Source organism: Rhinatrema bivittatum, chromosome 3 (assembly GCF_901001135.1).
Source record: "Rhinatrema bivittatum chromosome 3, aRhiBiv1.1, whole genome shotgun sequence".
NCBI lineage: Eukaryota > Metazoa > Chordata > Amphibia > Gymnophiona > Rhinatrematidae > Rhinatrema > Rhinatrema bivittatum.
In genome coordinates this window covers 182,101,311-182,122,437 of record NC_042617.1, presented here as the reverse complement: position 1 = coordinate 182,122,437, position 21,127 = coordinate 182,101,311, and the positions used below count along the sequence as shown (strand labels likewise).

General features: G+C 44.1%; 1 protein-coding gene across 2 annotated transcripts in view; it reads right to left on the bottom strand.

The window, feature by feature from the left end:
- The window catches only part of EXO1 (exonuclease 1), a 151,189-nt gene that overhangs the window by 28,900 nt on the left and 101,162 nt on the right, over positions 1–21,127 (bottom strand). For both annotated transcript variants that reach the window (XM_029594016.1, XM_029594017.1), the window contains one exon: positions 9,691–9,792. In XM_029594016.1, the coding sequence (XP_029449876.1) occupies positions 9,691–9,792 (102 nt within the window). The remainder of the gene's footprint in view (positions 1–9,690; positions 9,793–21,127) is intronic.

Sequence of the window (21,127 nt, the reverse complement as noted above, 5' to 3'; positions counted from 1 at the left end):
GGAGATACAGAAGTCCGGGGTACTATCATTAGTGGATCCGGATCCCTGTACTGGCTGTGAGGGACCTTGCTTTGGTTCACCCTGAGCCTCTTCGCACTGCTGGCACAGGGAGAAGGCCACTTCAGGTTGCGCAGCTCTCAGGTGGCAGGCTGGGCAGAGGGCTTGTCCCTTGGCCTTCTTGGCAGGCGGTGCCATGGTTTGTGCTTGTGGGGAGCTTCCAAAACTCGTCTGTGTGCATAGGTATGCGCTCCGGGAGGCTCAGTTGTGCGAAGATGTGCGTACGGAATACGTAAAGATGTGCACGCAGACTACTACTTTGTGTGCCTGGCTGAGATGTGTACGCCACTGTGCGCATGTTAATATTTGTGCGCTTGGGCCATTCATGTGAGCCGCTATGTGTCCGGTACAGTTTGCGTGTCGCTGTACGCCGCTGTGCGCACAAGTCGGTTATGCGCGCCGCTGTGTACACGGCTCAGTTGAGCGGACAATATGGCGGTCAAGGGGAGAGATGGCACTGATGACCACACAGACAAGATGGCGACCCCCCCCCGAGGGTCTCCACGTGTGTGGACCCTCGCAGTGGATCGGGGTCTAGCCCAGACGGGACCGCTCGACAAGATTTAAGACACCGGAAGGGACGATCTGTGCAGCTATTTGAGCCTCTGAGACCGGAGACTTAAGAGAGGTTTCTACCTTACCTGGTCTCGGCGTTTCCCGGTCTCGTGCCAAGCAGTCTCCGGCTGCGGGGGGAGAGGGAGTTACCTTCATCACCGCGCTCGATTCTGCACCCGCTGCCTCTCAGCCACCCTGGGGGCTAAGTCCACACCAGGAGCTGGCTACTGGACCGAAGCTTGCCTCTGAGGGATTTCGGAAATCACCTCAGGAATTCTCGACTGGGGGAGGGACCCTTAGGTATCACCACAGGAGAGCGGGGCTCGTCTTTTAGAGGTAAGTTTTCTTCCTTCTTTGGTTTAAAATTGCTAACACTATTCTAGTGTGTGAAGTGTCCCTATCTGTTTAGGAGACTGAGAAATACTGAAGAGCTGAGCTTCCTGCATGGGTATATGTAGGCTGACGTCAGCTTTGAAATCTGACTCCATCTCCCATCTGCTATCAGGAGTACACTATACCCACAGGTCCTGAGTCCATCTGGCTACACGCTAGGAAAGAGGCTATTTTAGCCAAAAGATCTTCATTCAAAAATTGGAAGAAGGATCCAACAGAAGAAAATAGGATAAAGCATAAGTGTTGGCAAGTTAAATGTAAGATATTGATAAGACAGGCTAAGAGAATTTGAAAAGAAGTTGGCCGTAGAGGGAAAAACTCACAGTAAAAACTTTAAAAAATATATCCGAAACAGAAAGCCTGCGAGGGAGTCAGTTGGACCGTTAGATGATCAAGTGCTTAAAGGGGCACTTAGAGAAGATAAGGCCATTGCGGAAATATTAAACAATTTCTTTGCTTCGGTGTTTACTGAAGAGGACGTTGGGGAAATACCTGTTGCACTTGGAGGTGGACCCTTGTCCTGGAGCAGTGGAGAAAGGCTCCCTGGTCGGACCCAGGAAGCACCGGCCACCAGGTGGTGGAGCACAGCAGGAGACAGAGGTTAGCTGGAGCTTCACCACTGGAAGCCCTCGATCCCCCCGGCTGGAGCCCTTCGGGACCCGGGCCACTTGGACTTAGGTGGGCCTCGCAGGGTCTCCCTGATCAGAAGTATAGAGGTGTGCCCACCAGGATCAAGGGTGCGCGGTCGATGTCTTGACTGGAGGCCAGTACAGTGTCTGCGATGACGAGGCTAGGAGCAGGGCCAGAATCAAGGAGGCGTGGTCAAGGATAGCCGAGGTGGAGTTCCAAGGATCAGTCCGAGAGCGGTCAGCCAAAGCAGGGGTCAGGTTCCAGAGGTCAGACGTGGTCAAGGAGGCAGGCAAAGGTCAGTACCAGAGCGTCAGTCCAAGAGGTACTACACCTGGGGGAACGCAGGAACAGACAGATGCTGGAACACGAGGACACTGGTACACAAGGATGCTGGAACAAAGCTGGAACAAGACTGGAACAGGATATGAGACACGGAGGCAAACTCAGTACACACACGATGTCTAACCAATTGCCAAGGCAAGGAAGTGCAGGCAGGCACTTTTTAGTGGGACGTTCAATCAGGGCGCACCGCGGAGCTAGGACCTGCCCCGGGCCCTATAAGGGACTGGGCGGACCCCGCGCGCACGCCGAGGCCAACACCACGGAGGAAGCCGAGCCCCGCCGTGAGGCCTGGTGCGCTGAAGAAGGCCCGGCGACCACTGCTGCGGGACACCAAGGCCTGGAGGAGCTAGCAGCCGTTGGCGGGAAGGCTGACCCAGGACCTGCAGTGGAGTTTGAAAGGTGAGCAGGCCTGTGCGCAAGCTGAGTATGGACGGGGCACGCAACAATACCCGTTCCAGTGAAGAAGCCTTTTTTGTTTCCTGCATGTGCCCAGGCAGCCAATTGGTGCAGCAGCCAGAAGGAAAATGTAATCTGATTATTCCCTAGCCTGGCCACCATTTTCTAACTACAACAACCGGATTCTACAGTGTCCGGTTACACAGTGTAATCTGACACTGTACAACTGAGGAGAAAACTGAACTTTCCGGTCCAAAACCGGGCAGTTGGTCACCCTGTTAACAACTTAAAGAACCATGGATTGAGCCAGGTTGTCTGGGCAGGAAAAAGCTTCCTGCTTGGTCAAGGGAGGAATATTTTGTGAGAAGGCTTGTCTGAATTGTGGGAATACCATATCCATATGTGCTTTTGTCTGATATGAGTTGCAGGGATGAAGAGAAAAAGGAGTGGGTTAAGCACAAAGTTTACAATTGTATCAAGAATGATTTGACCTATAAAATGTTTTTTTGGGATCGCTGGCTGGTAAAAGCCACAGTCAACAAACAGTATGTCAACTGGTTAGTGGGATCCAGTGTGAGGAAGCATGTTGCAGTGATTACAGATACTGATGGAAGACCCTGGTGACAATCAGACCAAGATTCTTCCAGTGATATGGGGAGGAGGGGGTCGGGGAAACAGTATACAAAGTCCCAATCCTGTGTGGTTTTCACCATGAAGAGTACTGGCCGTTGTGCAGATACATGGTTTTCAAGGACTTGTCTGTTGGAAGAGGGCATGTTAAAGTAAAAGTTGACCACAAAGACGACATTTTCTTTGTATTGCTTGTGTGTTTGCTTATTTTTCAGATGGGGAAACATGATCCAACATCTGAATTATAACGGTGGCACTTGGAATTTTGTTGAGACTGCAATGGAACTAAGTGGAATCAAATCCCTGAAGCTGACAAACTCAGCAAGAGAGACAGAAGGCCTGATGTTTAATGTTTTAAGCATTTAATAACACTGGTAAACAAATTTCTGGGAACATTTTGTTTCCTCCACAACCTTCGATGAAACAAGTAGATTTTAACTAGCTGAACACAAATATGCATTTTAAATAAATAAAAATAAATAAAAAAGTATTGGGTGGAGCAGCATCTGTATTTGATAGCAGCCTCCTACATTGTGGAGTCCAACAATGTGCAGGCCGACTTTCTCAGCTGGCGGCAGGTGGATCCCAGAGAATGGGAACTCTCGGAAGAAGCGATACGTCTCATTACCTGCAGATGGGGTGTTCCTCAACTGGATCTAATGCAACTCAGTGTAATGCCGAGGCTCCTCGATTCTTCAGTCACAGGAGAGAGCGAAGAGCAGAAGGGGGTCGATGCCTAGGTTCTTCCTAGGCCAAGCGACATTCTGATCTACGTGTTTCCACTGTAGCCTCTGCTGGGCAAGATAGTCAGGAGAAGAGAGGTACATCCAGGAAAAGTAATCCAGGTGGCTCCAGAGTGGCCTCGGAGACCTTGGTTCGCGGATTTGGTCAATCTGGCGCTGGATGGCCCTTTGAGGCTGGGTCATCTTCCGAACCTGCTTAGTCAGGGATCCATATTTTTAGATCAGGCAGATGGCTTTTTTTCTAGCAGCTTTGCTTTTGAGAGGTGGCGATTAAGAAAGAAGGGATATCCTGAGGATATCCCTTCTTTCCCTACTCTGCTGCAGGCTCAAAAGACTTCCACTTCTCTGGCATATGTCAGGGTGTGGAGGATTTTTGAGTCTTGGTGTATTGATAAAAAGATCGATCTGAGGCGAGTGTTAGTGGCGCAGACCCTGGCTTTTCTGCAGAAAGGATTGACAAAAGGTTTATCTTTCAACTCCCTAAGAGTTCAGGTTGTGGCTCTGGGCTGTTTTCAAGGCCATATTCATGGGAAGACTCTGGCATTGTATCCAGATGTGGTGCGTTTTCTCAGGGGTGGGGGAAGAAGCAAAGCATTTGCTTCTTCTAGGTCAGTGACTCCCTCTTGGTGTCTTTTTTGGTTCTCAAAGACATATGTGTGGCGCCATTTGAGCCTCTTAAAAGGATCTCACTTTGAAGGTGGTTTTCTTGGTGGCTATTTGTTCCACCAGAAGGGTCTCTGAACTTCAAGCCCTGTCCTGCAGGGAGCTTCTCTTACAGATCTCAGATTCAGGGGTCTCATTGAGGATGGTTCTGTCTTTTCTACCTAAGAGTTTAGCCAGCCATTTCAAAGATTACCTTCAACCAATGTAGTATGGGTATCTTTTAGAGGTCCACATTCAAATGCATTAGAAGTTATCTAGCTAAATAAAAATTTGGCCACTTATCCAGCTGAATTCTAGCTGGAAAACTACTTAGCAAACATTTGGCTGGATAAGAGGGAGGGGGCGTGTGTTCCAAAGGCATTCTGGGGAGGAGCTGAGTTAACCAGAGTTGCACAGCAGCTGAATATGGACCTCTTATTTGATAAATTTAGATATTCCTTGGAATTATTATTATTTTTTTTTACAATTGGTTACCAAAAATCACAGAACGCATTCATCAGACACTGTGATATGATTTTTGAAACATGTATTTTGCAAACAAAATTTTTTATTTACAAGTATGATGTCCAATTATATGATTTTACAAGATTGGTCTGGGACGGGTTGTAGTGAGGACATAAAGATATTTAATTATAAACACACAGGGGGAACCTATGAGCCTGAAAATTAATTGAGGCGGGTGACCAAGACTGAAGGACCTAGGGAAGTGGTTCCCAAATCTGTTCTGGGCGACCCCAGCCACTCATGTTTTCAGGATACTGCAATGAATAAGCTTGTGTAGGAGAAAGCTAGGGCCTCATGGTTCACTGGCCCTGTGTTGATTTTATGTTTCTTTTGCTATTGCTGCTGCCATTGCAGAAAGGTAAACAGCATTGCAGCCTAAGGAGCTTAGAAGGGAGAGAGGAGGGGGCTGCTGCTACAGGGCAGAGTGGTGGAGATGGGACTCCTGCTACTGGGCAGGGGTGGGTGAGGGTGAAAGGGGGATGCAAGACAAGTAGGTGGGGGAGAAAAAGGAAGACCTAGAGCAAGCCTTAGGGGTGGATGCAGGGCAAGGAGTGGGAGGAGAAAGAGGGGACTCGGGCTATAGAGTGGAATGGGAAGAGAAAGGGGAATACAGGGGAAGGAGAAGAAAAGAAAAGATTGCTGAACAAGGGGTAAGGAAGAGAAAGAGGGGAATGCTAGCTAGGAGGGGAGAGAGAGAGAGAGGAGTGTTTTGCTTTAGCTGTCGCCACTATAAGGACAGCTGTTGCTTTGCTGCTAAAGGGGAAAGTGGAACCAAGCTGCTGGCACTAACTTTCAAAAAGGAGATAGAGCAGCTTTTAAACTAGAACAAGGGGGAAAGTCGACAGTCACTCAGCAGTGCATGGTTCGGAGAAATGTATCCTTGAAGGATACTAATGAAACAGGAGAGTTAGGGCATCCCAACAGAGAGGTTCCATTAAAAGCAAACATAGTCCATATGCCTATAAGTAAAAAATCACCGAAGCTAATGATTTCCAAATTATCCCTAACAACTGAAAAGCAGGATGTTAATACAAAGAAAAAACGCACTTTGAAATGTCTGTATGCCAATGCCAGAAGTCTAAGAAATAAGATGGGAGAGAGAATGTATAGCAGAAAATGAGATTGACATAATTGGCATCACAGAGACTTGTGGAAGGAGGATAACCAATGGGACAGTGCTATATCAGGGTACAAATTATATCGCAATGATAGGGAGGATCAGCTTGGTGGGGGTGTGGCACTTTATGTCCAGGAGGGTATAGAGTCCAACAGGATAAAGATCATACAAGAGACTAAATGCTCAGTAGAATCTATATGGGTAGAAATCCCATGTGTGTTGGGTAAGAGTATAGTGATAGGAGTATACTACAAACCACCTGGACAAAATGGTCAGATAGATGATGAAATGCTTAGAGAAATCAGGGAAGCTAACCAATTTGGCAGTGCAATAATAATGGGAGATTTCAATTACCCCACTATTGACTGGGTAAATGTAACATCAGGACTTGCTAGAGACGAAGTTCCTGGATGTAATAGATGACTGCTTCATGGAGCAATTGGTTCAGGAACCAACAAGAGAGGGAGTTATTTTAGATTTAATTCTTAGTGGAACGCAGGATTTGGTGAGATTTAACTGTGGTGGGGCCACTTGGCAACAGTAATCATAACATGATCAAATTTAAACTAATAACTGGAAGGGGGACAATAAGTAAATCTGCAGCTCTAACACTAAACTTTCAAAAGGGAAACTTTGATAAAATGAGGAAAATAGTTAGAAAAAAAACCGAAAGGTGCAGCTGCAAAGGTTAAAAGTGTTCAACAGGCATGGACATTGTTAAAAAATACAATCCTAGAGGGGCAGTCCATATGTATTCCACACATTAAGAAAGGTGAAGGAAGGCAAAATGATTACCGTCATGGTTAAAAGGTGAGGTGAAAGAGGCTATTTTAGCCAAAAAAACATTCTTCAAAAATTGGAAAAAGGATCCATCTGAAGAAAATAGGATAAAACATAAGCATTGTCAAGTTAAGTGTAAAACATTGATAAGACAGGCGAAGAGAGAATTTGAATTGAAGTTGACCATAGAGGCAAAAACTCATAATAAAAACTTTTAAAATATATCCGAAGCAAGAAACCTGTGAGGGAGTCGGTTGGACCATTAGATGAGGGGTTAAAGGGGCTCTCAGGGAAGATAAGGCTATTGCAGAAAGACTAAATTAATTCTTTGCTTCCATGTTTACTAATGAGGATGTTGGGGAGATACCAGTTCCGGAGAAGGTTTTCAGGGGTGATGAAACAGACGAACTGAATGAAATCACTGTGAACCTGGAAGATGTAGTAGGCCAGATTGACAAACTAAAGCGTAGCAAATCACCTGGACCGGATGGGTATGCATCCTAGGGTACTGAAGGAACTAAAAAATGAAATTTCTGATCTATTAGTTAAAATTTGTAACCTATCATTAAAATCATCCATTGTACCTGAAAAAGGCTCCAAGGGCGATCCGGGTAACTATAGACCAGTGAGCATAACTTCAGTGCCGGGAAAAATAGTGGAAACTATTCTCAAGATGAAAATCGTAGAGCATATAGAAAGACATGATTTAATGGAACACAGTCAACACGGATTTACCCAAGGGAAGTCTTGCCTAACAAATCTGCTTCATTTTTTTGAAGGGGTTAATAAACATGTGGATAAAGGTGAACCGGTAGATGTAATGTATTTGGATTTTCAGAAGGCTTTTGACAAAGTCCCTCATGAGAGGCTTCTATGAATACTAAAAAGTCATGGGATAGGAGGCGATGTCCTTTTGTGGATTACAAACTGGTTAAAAGACAAGAAACAGAGAGTAGGACTAAATGGTCAATTTTCTCAGTGGAAAAGGGTAAACAGTGGAGTGCCTCAGGGATCTGTACTTGGACCAATGCTTTTCAATATATATATATATATATATAAATGATCTGGAAAGGAATACGACGAGTGACGTTATCAAATTTGCAGATGATACAAAATTATTCAGAGTAGTTAAATCACAAACAGACTGTGATACATTACAGGAGGACCTTGCAAGACTGGAAGACTGGGCATCCAAATGGCAGATGAAATTTAATGTGGACAAGTGCAAGGTGTTGCATATAGGGAAAAATAACCCTTGCTGTAGTTACACAATGTTAGGTTCCATATTAAACTACTAATTTATTGTTTTATGTTAATTTATAGTTTGGAATTTTTGTTAACTTATTGTTTGATTACTTAATTCTGTCCTATCTTCCGACATCCATGTTTTTACTCTCCCTGTTTTAATGTAACTTCTCATTTCCACTTATACGTTAATTGGTTTTTTCCCCTTGTTCTAATGTAAACCGGTACGATAAGACCTGGTCTTGAGTGTCGGTATAGTAAAAGAAGTTAAATAAATAAATAAATAAATAAATATTAGGAGCTACCACCCAGGAAAAGGATCTAGGCATCATAGTGGATAATACTTTAAAATCGTCAGCTCAGTGTGCAGCAGCAGTCAAAAAAGCAAACAGAATGTTAGGAATTATTAGGAAGGGAATGGTTAATAAAACGGAAAATGTCATAATGCCTCTATAATCGCTCCATGGTGAGACCACACCTGGAATACTATGTACAATTCTGGTCGCCGCATCTCAAAAAAAGATATAGTTGCGATGGAAAAGGTACAGAGAAGGGCAACCAAAATGACAAAGGGGATGGAACAGCTCCCCTATGAGGAAAGGCTGAAGAGGTTAGGGCTGTTCAGCTTGGAGAGAGACGACTGAGGGGGGATATGATAGAGGTCTTGAACGAGTAGATGTGAATCTGTTATTTACACTTTCAAATAATAGAAGGACTAGGGGGCATTCCATGAAGTTAGCAAGTAGCACATTTAAGACTAATCAGAGAAAATTCTTTTTCATTCAACACATAATAAAACTCTGGAATTTGTTGCCAGAGGATGTGGTTAGTACAGTTAGTATAGCTGGGTTCAAAAAAGGTTTGGATAAGTTTTTGGAAGAGAAGTCCATTAACGGCTATTAATTAAATTTACGTAGGGAATAGCCACTGCTATAAATTGCATCAGTGGCATGGGATCTTCTTAGTGTTTGGGTAAATGCCAGGTTCTTGTGGCCTGGTTTGGTCTCTGTTGGAAACAGGATGCTGGGCTTGATGGACCCTTGGTCTGACCCAGCATGGCAATTTCTTATATTCTTAAGTGCCGTGTCAAAGCAAACACTAGCAAGTGAAAGGGAGGGGGGTGGGGGGGTGGGGTGTAATTCTGTATATCTGCCCCGTGTGCAGAAAAAGCTGATCCCGTCTTTGCTTAAAATGTTTAAGAACTATACCTACACCAGTGTGTTTTTTCCCTGTTGTGCAAGAACTGTAAGCTATTTTACAAATATTGCATTTTTTTTTCTGGACTTTGGATTTCTTATATATTGCTTGAGACTTTGCCAACTATTTTCAGTAAACCTTTTTTGGTTTGGAGCATACTTTTGATGTGGACTTATTTTTGTGAACTCTCCTGGTGGGCCTTGCAGGAGTACTCCTGACCCTATTCCATGGGACCCAATTGTTTATTTCTTTTCCTCACCCTGCTTGAGCAGGTCAGGGCTCTGAAGGAGTGGGAAATGAGGCCTCTTCCTTAAGGGAGAATTACATATTCAGTACACACACAGTATATATAAATACAGCACACACATACACACACTGATGCAAAGTTATTTGAGCATCAATTTTTGCATCCGCCTGTATAAAGCATTCTGTATTTACCTTGGTTCTTAGGACAGTACTCCTTTCAGGAAGGACAGTGCAAAACAGAGGAGAACTTGGTGGGCTTCCATTATCAGATGATGCTGGGATGCTGTCAGATTCCTTTAATGTAAACAAAGGCAACTGTTATATAAACCAACTCCAGGTTAACAATGGTTTAAATTTACTATCTGTGATTAAATTCCCCCAGTGATGTGGTTTAACCCTTAAAGACCATCATAATAGGCATTACTGGCTCAGTCATCCTTCAGATTGCCTTCTGTGTAATCATAGGGTCATAGCAAGTCAATTTTTAGCTGGATTCATCAGCCACAGTAGTTAATTTTTATGAAGTCTCACTCGACAAACATCTTATGGCGCCAGAAGGTGAAGATTACCGGAATCAATAAGAGGACACATTTAATAAATGGTCGTTGCTTTATATGACTTCTGAAGTTTTTGAACAGAAGAAACGTCCCCCTGATGCAGATCCTTGAGCAAAACACAAACCTGTGTCAGGGAATTTGAATTGAATATACTACTGGAAGAGATAAGTGCACTGTTTTAATTATATTACAAATAAACTTAAGAAAAATATAGAAACTTGACTTGCTATGACCATATGATTACACAGAAGGTAATCTGAAGGGTGACAGAGCCAGTAATGTCTATTAAGATGGTCTTTAAGGCTTAAACCATATTTTCCTAATTGGAGGAATTATAATCACTGCATTTTTTTTGTCCTCCATTTTGTGACAATTCATTGTTGGTTTTTTAAATATACTATTTATAATTTAAGAATCTGTGTCTGATGCATCTAGATTTCCAGATTGTGATACTTTTACTAAACTGACCTAAAAAACAAATATAAAGATGTCTTGGCAGCTCTTGTACAACTTACACTTCTTGTACAGTTGTTGCTGGGAAGGTTAAAACTCATCTGCATGCTTCTCTCAACTGTGGACACCTCGATATGTTGTTAACCACCTGGGCTTCATTTTTTACAACTTCTCACGTCTTTGATTTAGCAGTTCAGAAGTGTCTCATAACATCAACTTGACTTGCCACAAGACATTTCTGCTACCTTAGGTCAGTTCATGGCTTCTTGTGGCTCCACTACTTTTTCTCTTCTGGATTCTAACCCTTACCAATCTTATTCCCCCCTCTGTAACCATTCCAAACATTGAGTCTACTTTCCCCTCTCACTACATTCTCCACCTCCTTGCCCATTCTCTTTTCTGTCTTGACCACTGCTTGAGGATGAACAGTTTCTCTTTCTCATCCAGTCATCACTGTTCTTGAGTATCTCACCATAATTATCACACCTCTATTCTCTTTTACACTCTCTTCCTCCTCTCAGCAGAGATATTAATCCCAATCCTATTACTCATCATTTCTAACACACTACTAGATTATGCAATACTATGCAGAGTAGTGGTAAATGGAACCTATGAGGAGAGAAGGGTAGTAATTGGAGTGCCTCAAGGATCTGTTCTGGGGCCAGTCTGGTTCAATATCATTGCGAGGGATCTGAAGGAAAAGGTGTGTCTTTTTGTGAATGACAGCAAGATTTGCAAAAGAGCAATCACACCTGAAAGAACAGAAAGAATGAGACTGGATCTAAGAAAGCTCGAGGAATAAAGTTTTGGCAGTTGGGATTCATGTCTTTAGATTAGTTTATTGACTTGCTATACCTCTTTCATTTGGGGTGCAGTAATCCAAAAGGAGCTGTATATGATTGGAAGGGTGAGAGATTGATGTGCATGGACTGCGAGAGATACCAAGGTACAATAGTGTCCGATGATCGGAAAGTAGCAAAGCAATGTAACAAGGCAGAAACGAAGGTCAGAGGGATGATGGACTACATAGAGACACAAAAAAAACCAGCAGGAAAAAGGGGGCAATAATGCCCCTGAGCAGTTTGTTTGTGAGGCCTCAGCTGGAGTACTGTGTTCAGTCCTGGAAAGTGCATCTCAAAAAGGATAAAGACAGGATGGAAGCGGTATAGAAAAAAGCCACCAAAATGGTGTGGGTCTGCACTAAAAGACTTATGAGATGAGACTGAAGGACCTAAATACGCAAACCCTGAAGGAGAGGAGAAACAGGAGATATGATACAAACCTTTTATGCAATTTCAATAACTATTACAAGGAACACCTTGATTTAAAATAGGTTATACATAAGAGATAAAGAAAATAGTAAAGGTACAATATTGAAATATTCAATCAACCCCATATATTAATAAGAAACAGAGAGGATAGGAAAAATATCAAGCAGACAATCAAGAAATACAGAAAAAAGAAAAATTGAGAACCACCAGTTACTATCTTTTTACCAGTTCCATTCCTATGGAGAATCTAACAATGCACGTAATTGAGATGGCTCATGATACAAACATTTTAATAGCTGAAAGATATTAATGATGCACAAGAATTAAACCTTCAAAAGGACTGAACCTTCAAAGTAAACTGTAGAACTAGGAATCATGAGGTCTGCTCCGGAACAAAGTCAGGGAGTATTTCTTCAAGAAGAGAGTGGTGGATGCATGCAATGTTCTTCCAGAAAGGTGGTGAAGATGAGAATAGTAGTGGAATTCAAAAGGGGCATGGGATAAATACACAGAATCCCTAGTGGCTAGAGGATAGAAATGAAGAAATGGGGTAAGTTGTGGTAACTTTAGGTATAAACATTTCTGCATGAGGGTAACTTGCATGGAGCAGCAGTTACAACCCTAAATATTTTGCTGGGCAAACTGGATGGACCATTTGGGTCTTTGCTGTCATTTACTATGTTCCTATATTTCTCCCCCTGACCTACAAAAACATTCATTTTACAGTTCATTCTCCAATCTGCCCAGTTTTTTCTGTTCACATGCAAAGATATATCCTAGCTGCCAGTCAGAGTATGACTGCTTGTAAGATTTCTCTCTTTACCCAGGACAGTTTCTGTCCAATCTTCCTTGTTTGAACTCTATCATTTTGGGTAGATGAGCTTGCAAACTCCCCCACCTAATTCAAATCCAGCAACCCTCCCTTTCACATGTTTAACCACACAGCCCCGTAATAATCTAAATAGCTACAAATATACTAGCTTCCTCTATGCCTCTTGTCCTTACAACCTCCATTCCTCAGGCAAGTGGCTTTTAATCAGTGTCCTTCTTCATGATCAACTGCACACTATACACTTTCCATCTTGCTATGTCAAATGCCCAAAAATCCTTCCCAAGTTGGTGCATGAAGACCTGCCTATAAACCCACTTTTTCAGATTTTTAACTCTTAAATCTTGCTCTTCCTTGATCATAGCTTTATTGATTTGATTCAGGTTTAATAAAATTTCTGAAGCCAATTATTTATCTTTTCCATGTGTCTTATCTATATTATAAATGCCACAGAGCAGGAATTATATCTTATGTATATCTGTACAGCGCTGAATATATCTAGTAGCGCTATAAAAATGATCAGTAGCAATACTTCAATTATTCATACATTTTATTTATAAAGTTTATATAACCACGAATAATCCAGGACAATAAAAGTGGTTCACAAACCAACACACAACAAAACCAACAGCAATAAAGAATACAACACATTAAACAAATATTGCTAGCTACTCCTCTTCTTACAAAATACATATTGCTACTACAGCTTCCCTCATGATTCCTAGTTCTACAGTTTGTTTTGAAGGTTCAATCCTTTGAAGGTTCGATTCTTGTGCATCATTAATATCTTTCAGCTATTAAAATGTTTGTATCATGAGCCATCTCAATTTGCAGATGACACAAAATTGTTCAGAGAAGTTAAATCACAAGTAGATTGTGATAAATTGCAGGAAGACCTTGTGAGACTGGAAAATTGGGCATCCAAATGGCAGATGAAATTTAATGTGGATAAGTGCAAGGTGATGCATATAGGGAAAAGTAACCCATGCTATAATTACACAATGTTGGGTTCCATATTAGGTGCTACAACCCAAGAAAGAGATCTAGCTGTCATAGTGGATAACACATTGAAGTCGTCGGTTCAGTGTGCTGCGGCTGTCAAAAAAGCAAACAGAATGTTGGGAATTATTAGAAAGGGAATGGTGAATAAAACGGAAAATGTCATAATGCCTCTGTATCGCTCCATGGTGAGACCACACCTTGAATACTGTGTACAATTCTGGTCGCCGCATCTCAAAAAAGATATAATTGCAATGGAGAAGGTACAGAGAAGGGCTACCAAAATGATAAGGGGAATGGAACAACTCCCCTATGAGGAAAGACTAAAGAGGGTAGGACTTTTCAGCTTAGAGAAGAGACGACTGAGGGGGGATATGATAGAGATGTTTAAAATCATGAGAGGTCTAGAACGGGTAGATGTGAATCGGTTATTTACTCTTTCGGATAGTAGAAAGACTAGGGGGCACTCCATGAAGTTAGCATGGGGCACATTTAAAACTAATCGGAGAAAGTTCTTTTTTACTCAACGCACAATTAAACTCTGGAATTTGTTGCCAGAGGATGTGGTTAGTGCAGTTAGTATAGCTGTGTTTAAAAAAGGATTGGATAAGTTCTTGAAGGAGAAGTCCATTACCTGCTATTAAGTTCACTTAGAGAATAGCCACTGCCATTAGCAATGGTAACATGGAATAGACTTAGTTTTTGGGTACTTGCCAGGTTCTTATGGCCTGGATTGGCCTCTGTTGGAAACAGGATGCTGGGCTTGATGGACCCTTGGTCTGACCCAGTATGGCATTTTCTTATGTTCTTATTGTTAGATTCTTCATGACTGCTGCTTGCTCGACAGTTGTCTGGAGGAAGAACCCAAAGACCTGGATGCTTGAAACCTACGATTTCCCCCGAAATCACAACAGAGGAGGAAGAGCAGATCTCTCTTTCGGCTTATCCTCGGGCAATCTGTGAACTTTATTCTCCCCCAAGGAATGGTCATGTCCTCTAACTCCTTACCAAACAGCAAAGTGCTCTTAAAGGGCAAAGAACCCAGCTGCGCCTTGGAGGAAATATCCGCCACCCAATTACTCAGCCAGAAGAGTCTGTGAGCGGAAACAGCAGAAATCATGGCTCTCGCCAAGGTCCTTAACATCGGCACTGTAGGAGACCACGGCATCCAGCTGCTCCGCCTGAAGGGCCTCCACATCCGACATGGACTTATCCATTTGGAGCTGCTGTACTCAGCAAAGGCCTGCTCGTAGCATAAAACTGCTGCACATAGCAGCCCGAGCCCCAAGGGCAGAGACCTCAAAGATTTTCTTGAGGCGAATTTCCAGCTTTCTATCCTGAAGATCCTTGAGCGCCGCAGTGCACGTCATAGGAATGGTTGTCTTCTTGGTGACTGCGACACAGCAGCATCTACCTTCGGAATCCTGCGGTCAAGCACATTCTCGGGGATTGGATAAAGTTTGTCCATGGCCCTGCTGATCTTCAATCTGGCATCTGGAGTATCCCACTCTCTGAAGAGCAGGGCGCTGACACGTGAAAAGGAAAAGCCATAGTCGGACTACTGAGGCTCAACATCACTGGATCCACGGCAGCCAAGGCCTCATTTTCCTGGGGGGCCTCAATGCCCAGTTCCTCAAGATCTGAGGGAATCAGAGGGGCCAGCTCCTCTCTTCGGAATAAATGTACCACCCTGAGGTCATCCCCATCGACCACTGGGGCATCAGCCTGCAACTGTCCGCTATCCTGGCCCACTCCATCGGCAACTGCCCCAGAAGGGTCTGAAGCTTGTGCGTTACCTTGGGACAAAGCAGGTGGAGACGACAGGGACCTCAAGGGGTGTCCAAATCTGTGAGGTCCCTCCATTATCAGGGGTCCTGGACCTTATGGGGGCCACAGTCCCCACCTTCTGTAGGCCCTTAAAACACTTGGCAGCATGGAAGGGATCTCCCTTCTTTTCGCGGCTGCAGACTCTTGACTCCACCCCCCTTAGGGTGAGTGAATCGGTCTCCCCGATATCAACCCTGGCATCTGGAAGGCGTGAGCTCCAAGGTCTCTGGCCCCTCGGCTCAGATGCCTCTGTTACCAGGCTGTAGAGTCTGTGTCTCAAATCTGACTGTCTTTTTTTTTTTTTTTTTCTGTTCAGACTGCAGGAGTTTGCACCTCCTCTATCTGCTGAAGACAGAAAAATACTGATGGACAGCAGGTGGCACTGGCAGTCAAAAACTTCTATCTCCATCTGTTGGAGGGGAGGCAAAACCCAGACGTCTGGACTGATCCGGGTACGTACAGGGAATTTTTTTTTTTTTTTAACAGGTATATTAAGGGGCAACAAGCATTGCCTCTCCAATTAAGGAGTGGACTGGGATGGAACTTCCCTACCCCCTACCCTAACCTCCCTTCCCAACCCCTAAATCCTACTAATTCCTTTTTTTTTTTGTTCTAATAATTTACTTCAGGGTCCAACCTGAAATTGCGCATGCCTGTAGCTGGCCAGGGCGAGGGTCTGGGACAGCGATGAATGGTGCTGTCCCGGCCTGCCGCTCCTGCCCCCCCGGATTGCCCCTTGGAAGAGGCCTGGCTCTTGTGTGCGTAACGGGGGTTAGGTGCGGCTGGGCCCCTTCTAAAATACGCGGCGAGCACAAAGCCCGGCCGCTCGCGCAACCCCCGTTTTCCTCATGGGCAAAGGATTAAAAATCAGGTCTTTAGGGTGTTATTTTCAAAAGGAGTTGCAAGCATAAATGTAACTACTATTGTAGCAATTTCCAAAAGCCCACTTACTTGAGTAAAGTGCATTTACTAGAGTAAAGCCAAATTTTACATGTGTAAATGCTTTTTAAAATCAAGCCATTAATGAGCACCAAAAAATCTACTTAGGACAATTTTAGTGGGTTTTGACTGCTCTGTGACTGGCATCAGGACCAATGGAGACCATTGTGGACCCCCTGAAATGGATGGAGGACTGATGCTCTTTGCCGTGGGGTCACTTTGGGGGCATCGTGGCATCAGCTGGTGGGTCCTCATACCTGGCCCCAAGCATCAACGGGGACCGGCGCCGATGCTTATTCAACTTCCCTGGATGCTCAGACAGGTCCCTCCCACTGCCAAGGCCAATGAGGGAAGCAGATGTCCTCGGCCTGGAGGAGACAGTTGGAAAAAAAGACTGGAGAGGGACTTCATGTGGATGTGTGGTTTAGAGCATGCTGGGCATTTTCAATGTGCCAAGTCAAAGTTGAAATAGGTTTTTCATGTCGGGGCTCCATCTGACGATGTCACCCATGCGTGAGGACTACCATCTTGCCTGTCCTTTGAGAAATATGCCATGATCTTGGGTGCACCAGTAGGAGCGCACGTGCACGTCTACATCACCACAGCACACAAACAAGCTCGTGAAAGTGCTGCTCCGCCCTACCACACAGCTCGAAAAATCAAGTCTGGGAATGAGGTCTAGCCAGAGGTTGCTCACTTGACACACCTGCACCACCATCGCACCTCACTAAATTCTCCAGAGAAGTGAGAGTGAGGAAGAAAGACGTTGACCACTCACACCAAATGAGGAGAACCTGGTAAGAAAGGACTAGGGGAATAAAACCTCCCTATTTTCTGCTTCACCCTATTTTCTGCTTCATCTTCACCCTCTTTTTTTTTTTTTTTTTTACCCGAGCTCAGTATGCTCTTCCCCGATAGGGAAATGCATGTCCACCATCTGCTGGAGAAGGAGAAGACGAATACTGGCGGGCTTATGTCAGGGCAGGGCTATATATTCATTACGTCAACTTTTACTCTGTCTCCATCTGCTGGTAACCAACTTGTGAGGACTGGCCTGCCTACTGCAGAAGAATTTCATTTATTAAGAAAATGGTAAAAAATTAATGAAGCTGTAAGCAGGACAATCAGGGGTTAAGATTTAAACCAGCCTCAAAAAGGTGGATTTTTAGATGGGATTTAAGTAAGGCATTGATGACCAGCATCAAGCATATGGAGCAGTTCTGCAGGATTGTAGAAAAAAAAAAAGAATGCACCGAAAGGCCTTGGTGGACAAAAAAAAAAAGAATCTGAGGGAAGAGACACGTGGCGAAAGTTATTTGCCATCTGGAAAGCGCTGGAAAATTCATGTTTGCTCTGTGGCAAGCATGGTCACATGACTTGCAGGATTCTGAACTTTGTTTTCAGAGAAAAATATTAATGCAGGCTAGTCTAGCTGATTTAGAATCCACTCTTAAGTAAGAGGAGCAGCTTTGCTTTCTATGGTGACCTCTACCTTCTGCTGACCCTACCCATCCTGACACATTAACTGCAATCCTATTCAATAAATACCATATCCCATTATGAAAGAAAGCAAAATTGCTTACCTTGTAATAGGTGTTATCCCAGGACAGCAGGATGTAGTCTTCACATATGGGTGACATCATCAGATGGAGCCCTGACTCGGAAAACTTCTGTCAAAGTTTCTAGAAACTTTTGGCTGGCACACTGAGCCCACTGAGCATGCCATGATATTCTCAGCCACAGGGGTCTCCCTTCAGTCTCGTTTGTAGCAGTAATCGTGAGCAAAAAAATAAAATAAAACGTATCGAACCCAACTCCACAGGGTGGCGGGTGGGTTCTGTGAGGACTACATCCTGCTGTCCTGGGATAACACTTATTACAAGGTAAGCAATTTTGCTTTATCCCAGGACAAGCAGGATGATAGTCCTCACATACGGGTAATTAGCAAGCTACAGGCTGAGTCATTCTTGCATTGGACCAACAGCATACAACCTGTGCAACAAGCACAACAACTGGAGTACTGTTGGAAAGAATGAGGCAGCCTGAAATCACAGTAGGATGGATTTAGAAGGAGTTGGTACTATACTGGAAATAAGTTCTTTAAGACAGATTGTCCAAAGGTGTGAACTCCAAGTTGCAGCTTTACAGTTAGTTATCAGCAATAGGCACTGAATGATAGTGTGCTACCGATGTAGACATAGCCCTTATTGAGTGCGCTTTTACTCGCCCCTGGAGAGGAATGTCTGCTTTTTTATAGCAGAATTCGATACAGTCTGCTAGCCAGTTGGAGAGAGTTTGTTTTCCCACTGCAGCTCTGGTTTATTTTTGTCAAAAGAAACAGAGTTGGGTGGAATTTCTATGGACTGCCATGCGGTTCAAGTAAAAAGCTAGTGCACGTTTATAATCTAAGCTGTGTAAAACTCTCTCTTCCTGGTGATAGTGTGGTTTTGGAAAGAAAGTAGGCAAGACTACTTTTGATAGGAATTTGGGGTGAGTGTGAAGGACCACCTGGTTATGTAAGAACCTTGTGTAGGGTGAGTATGTGACAAGAGCCTGTAACTCACTGATCCTCCTAGCAGATGTAATGGCTATGAGGAAAAGTACTTTCCATGTGAGAAATTTTTCATCACAGGAGTGCAGAGGCTCAAACGAGGAACGCATGAGCCTCGCTAGCACTAAATTTAGGTCCCATTCAGTGACCGGTGGTCGAATGGGAGGCTTACGGTGGAGTAAGTCTCTCATAAATCGACTCACTAGGGGTTGCGCTGTTATCGGGGCATCCCCTAGTCCCTTGTGGTATGCTGCTATGGCACTTACGTGTACCCATACAGAAGATGTCTGAAGACCAGAATCTAAAAGGTGGCACAGGTAATCCAATAAAGCAGGAGTGAGGCAAGAAAAAGGGTCAAAACTGTTGTGTGTGCACCACTTGGTAAATTTGGTCCACTTAGAGTGGTAAGATTTACACGTGGAAGGCTTTCGTGAAGCTACTAGAACTTTCGAGACTTGAGTTGAAAGGTTAAATGGCTGTAGTATTAAGCTTTCAACATCCAAGCCGTTAGGGCCAGAGTTGGCAGGTTTGGATGACGCAACTTGCCCTCATTCTGAGTTATGAGATTGGGTGCTGGGCCCAGGCGAATTGGTTCTCTGATCGAAAGGTTGAGGAGAATGTGAAACCATACTTGTTGAGGCCAGTACGGGGCTATGAGGATCATTGTTCCTCTGTCCTGATGTAGCTTCACTAGAGTTTTGGATATGAGCGGAATCTGAGGATACGCATATAGAAGTCCTGTGTTCCAGGGGCAAGCAAAGGCGTCCCTGGGGAACGTTTGTCGACGCCATGGAGTGAGCAGAATCTTTCCACTTGTGATTCAGTTTGGACGCAAAGAGGTCTATGGTTGGGCGACCCCAGTGTTGAAAGATTTTGCTCGCTACACCGGGATCCAGAGACCATTCGTGGGGATGGAAACGCTGACTGAGATCATCTGCTAGGACGTTTTGTATGCCTGCCAGATAAGTTGCTCGGACATGCATAGAGTGCTCTAGAGCCCAAGCCCAAATCTGCACTGCTTCTTGACAAAGCAGATAAGAGCCTGTGCCTCCCTGTTTGTTTATGTATCACATTGCTACTGTGTTGTCCATCTCTATTAGCACAGTCTTGTTTGAGAGGCAGTCTTTGAAGGCATAAAGGGCATATCGCATCGTTCGAAGTTCTAAGAAGTTTGACATTTCATTTCGAGCGTAGTCCACGTCCCTTGTGTTTGAAGAAGGTTGTTGACTTGAGCTCCCCATCCCAAGTTGGAGGCATCCATGGTCAAGATGACTCGCGGAGTTGATTGCTGGAATGGGAGGCCAGCTTGATTTATCCACCAGTGGAGCGAAAGGCGTAACTGGTGGGTGATTTGAACTGTGTACGACAGTGGTTGGAAAGCTTGGAACCATTGAGATTTCAAAGTCCATTGAGTTCTTCGCATGGCTAACTTCGCCATAGGGGTAACATGTACTGTAGAGGCCATGTGTCCTAGCAGCACTAGAACTTGGTGGGCAGAGGTGAACTGGCAGTGGGTTATTAAGTTCGCCAAGCATGCTAGATTGTTGGCACTGTCGTTTGGAAGAAAAGATTTTGCCACTGTGGTGTCGAGGTCTGCTCTGATGAACGTGAGGAGCTGAGACAGCTCGATGTGGGATTTTTGATAGCTGATTAGAAATCCCAGGGAGTGTAAGAGTCTTATTGTGCTTTTTAAGTCAGATAGAACTCCCTGCCTGGATGGACTCCTGATTAGCCAATCATCTAGGTAGGGAAAAACATGAATGCTGTTTTTTCTTGGATGTGCAGCAGTCACTGCCAGACATTTTGTGAATACTCAAGGAGAAGAGGTGAGTCCGAATGGTAGGACTCGATACTGGTAATGATGTTTTCCCACAACAAATCGAAAGTACTTGTGTGGAAATGGATATGTGTGCATAAGCGTCTTGAAGATCTAGAGAACAGAGCTAATCTCCACATTGAAGCAGAGGAAGGATGGTTCCTAAGGATACCATCTGAAACTTTTCTTTTTGAAGAAATTTGTTGAGATTGCGGAGGTCTAAGATAGGGCGAAGGTTGCCTGTTTTCTTTGGAATTAGGAAATAGCGGGAATAGAAGCCTTTGCCTTGTTGAGACCAGGGAACTGGTTCGATGGCCCTGGTAGTCAGCAGAGTTGAGAGTTCTACTTGAAGTTGAGATGTGATGACAGTGCTTGTCCAAAGTGGGA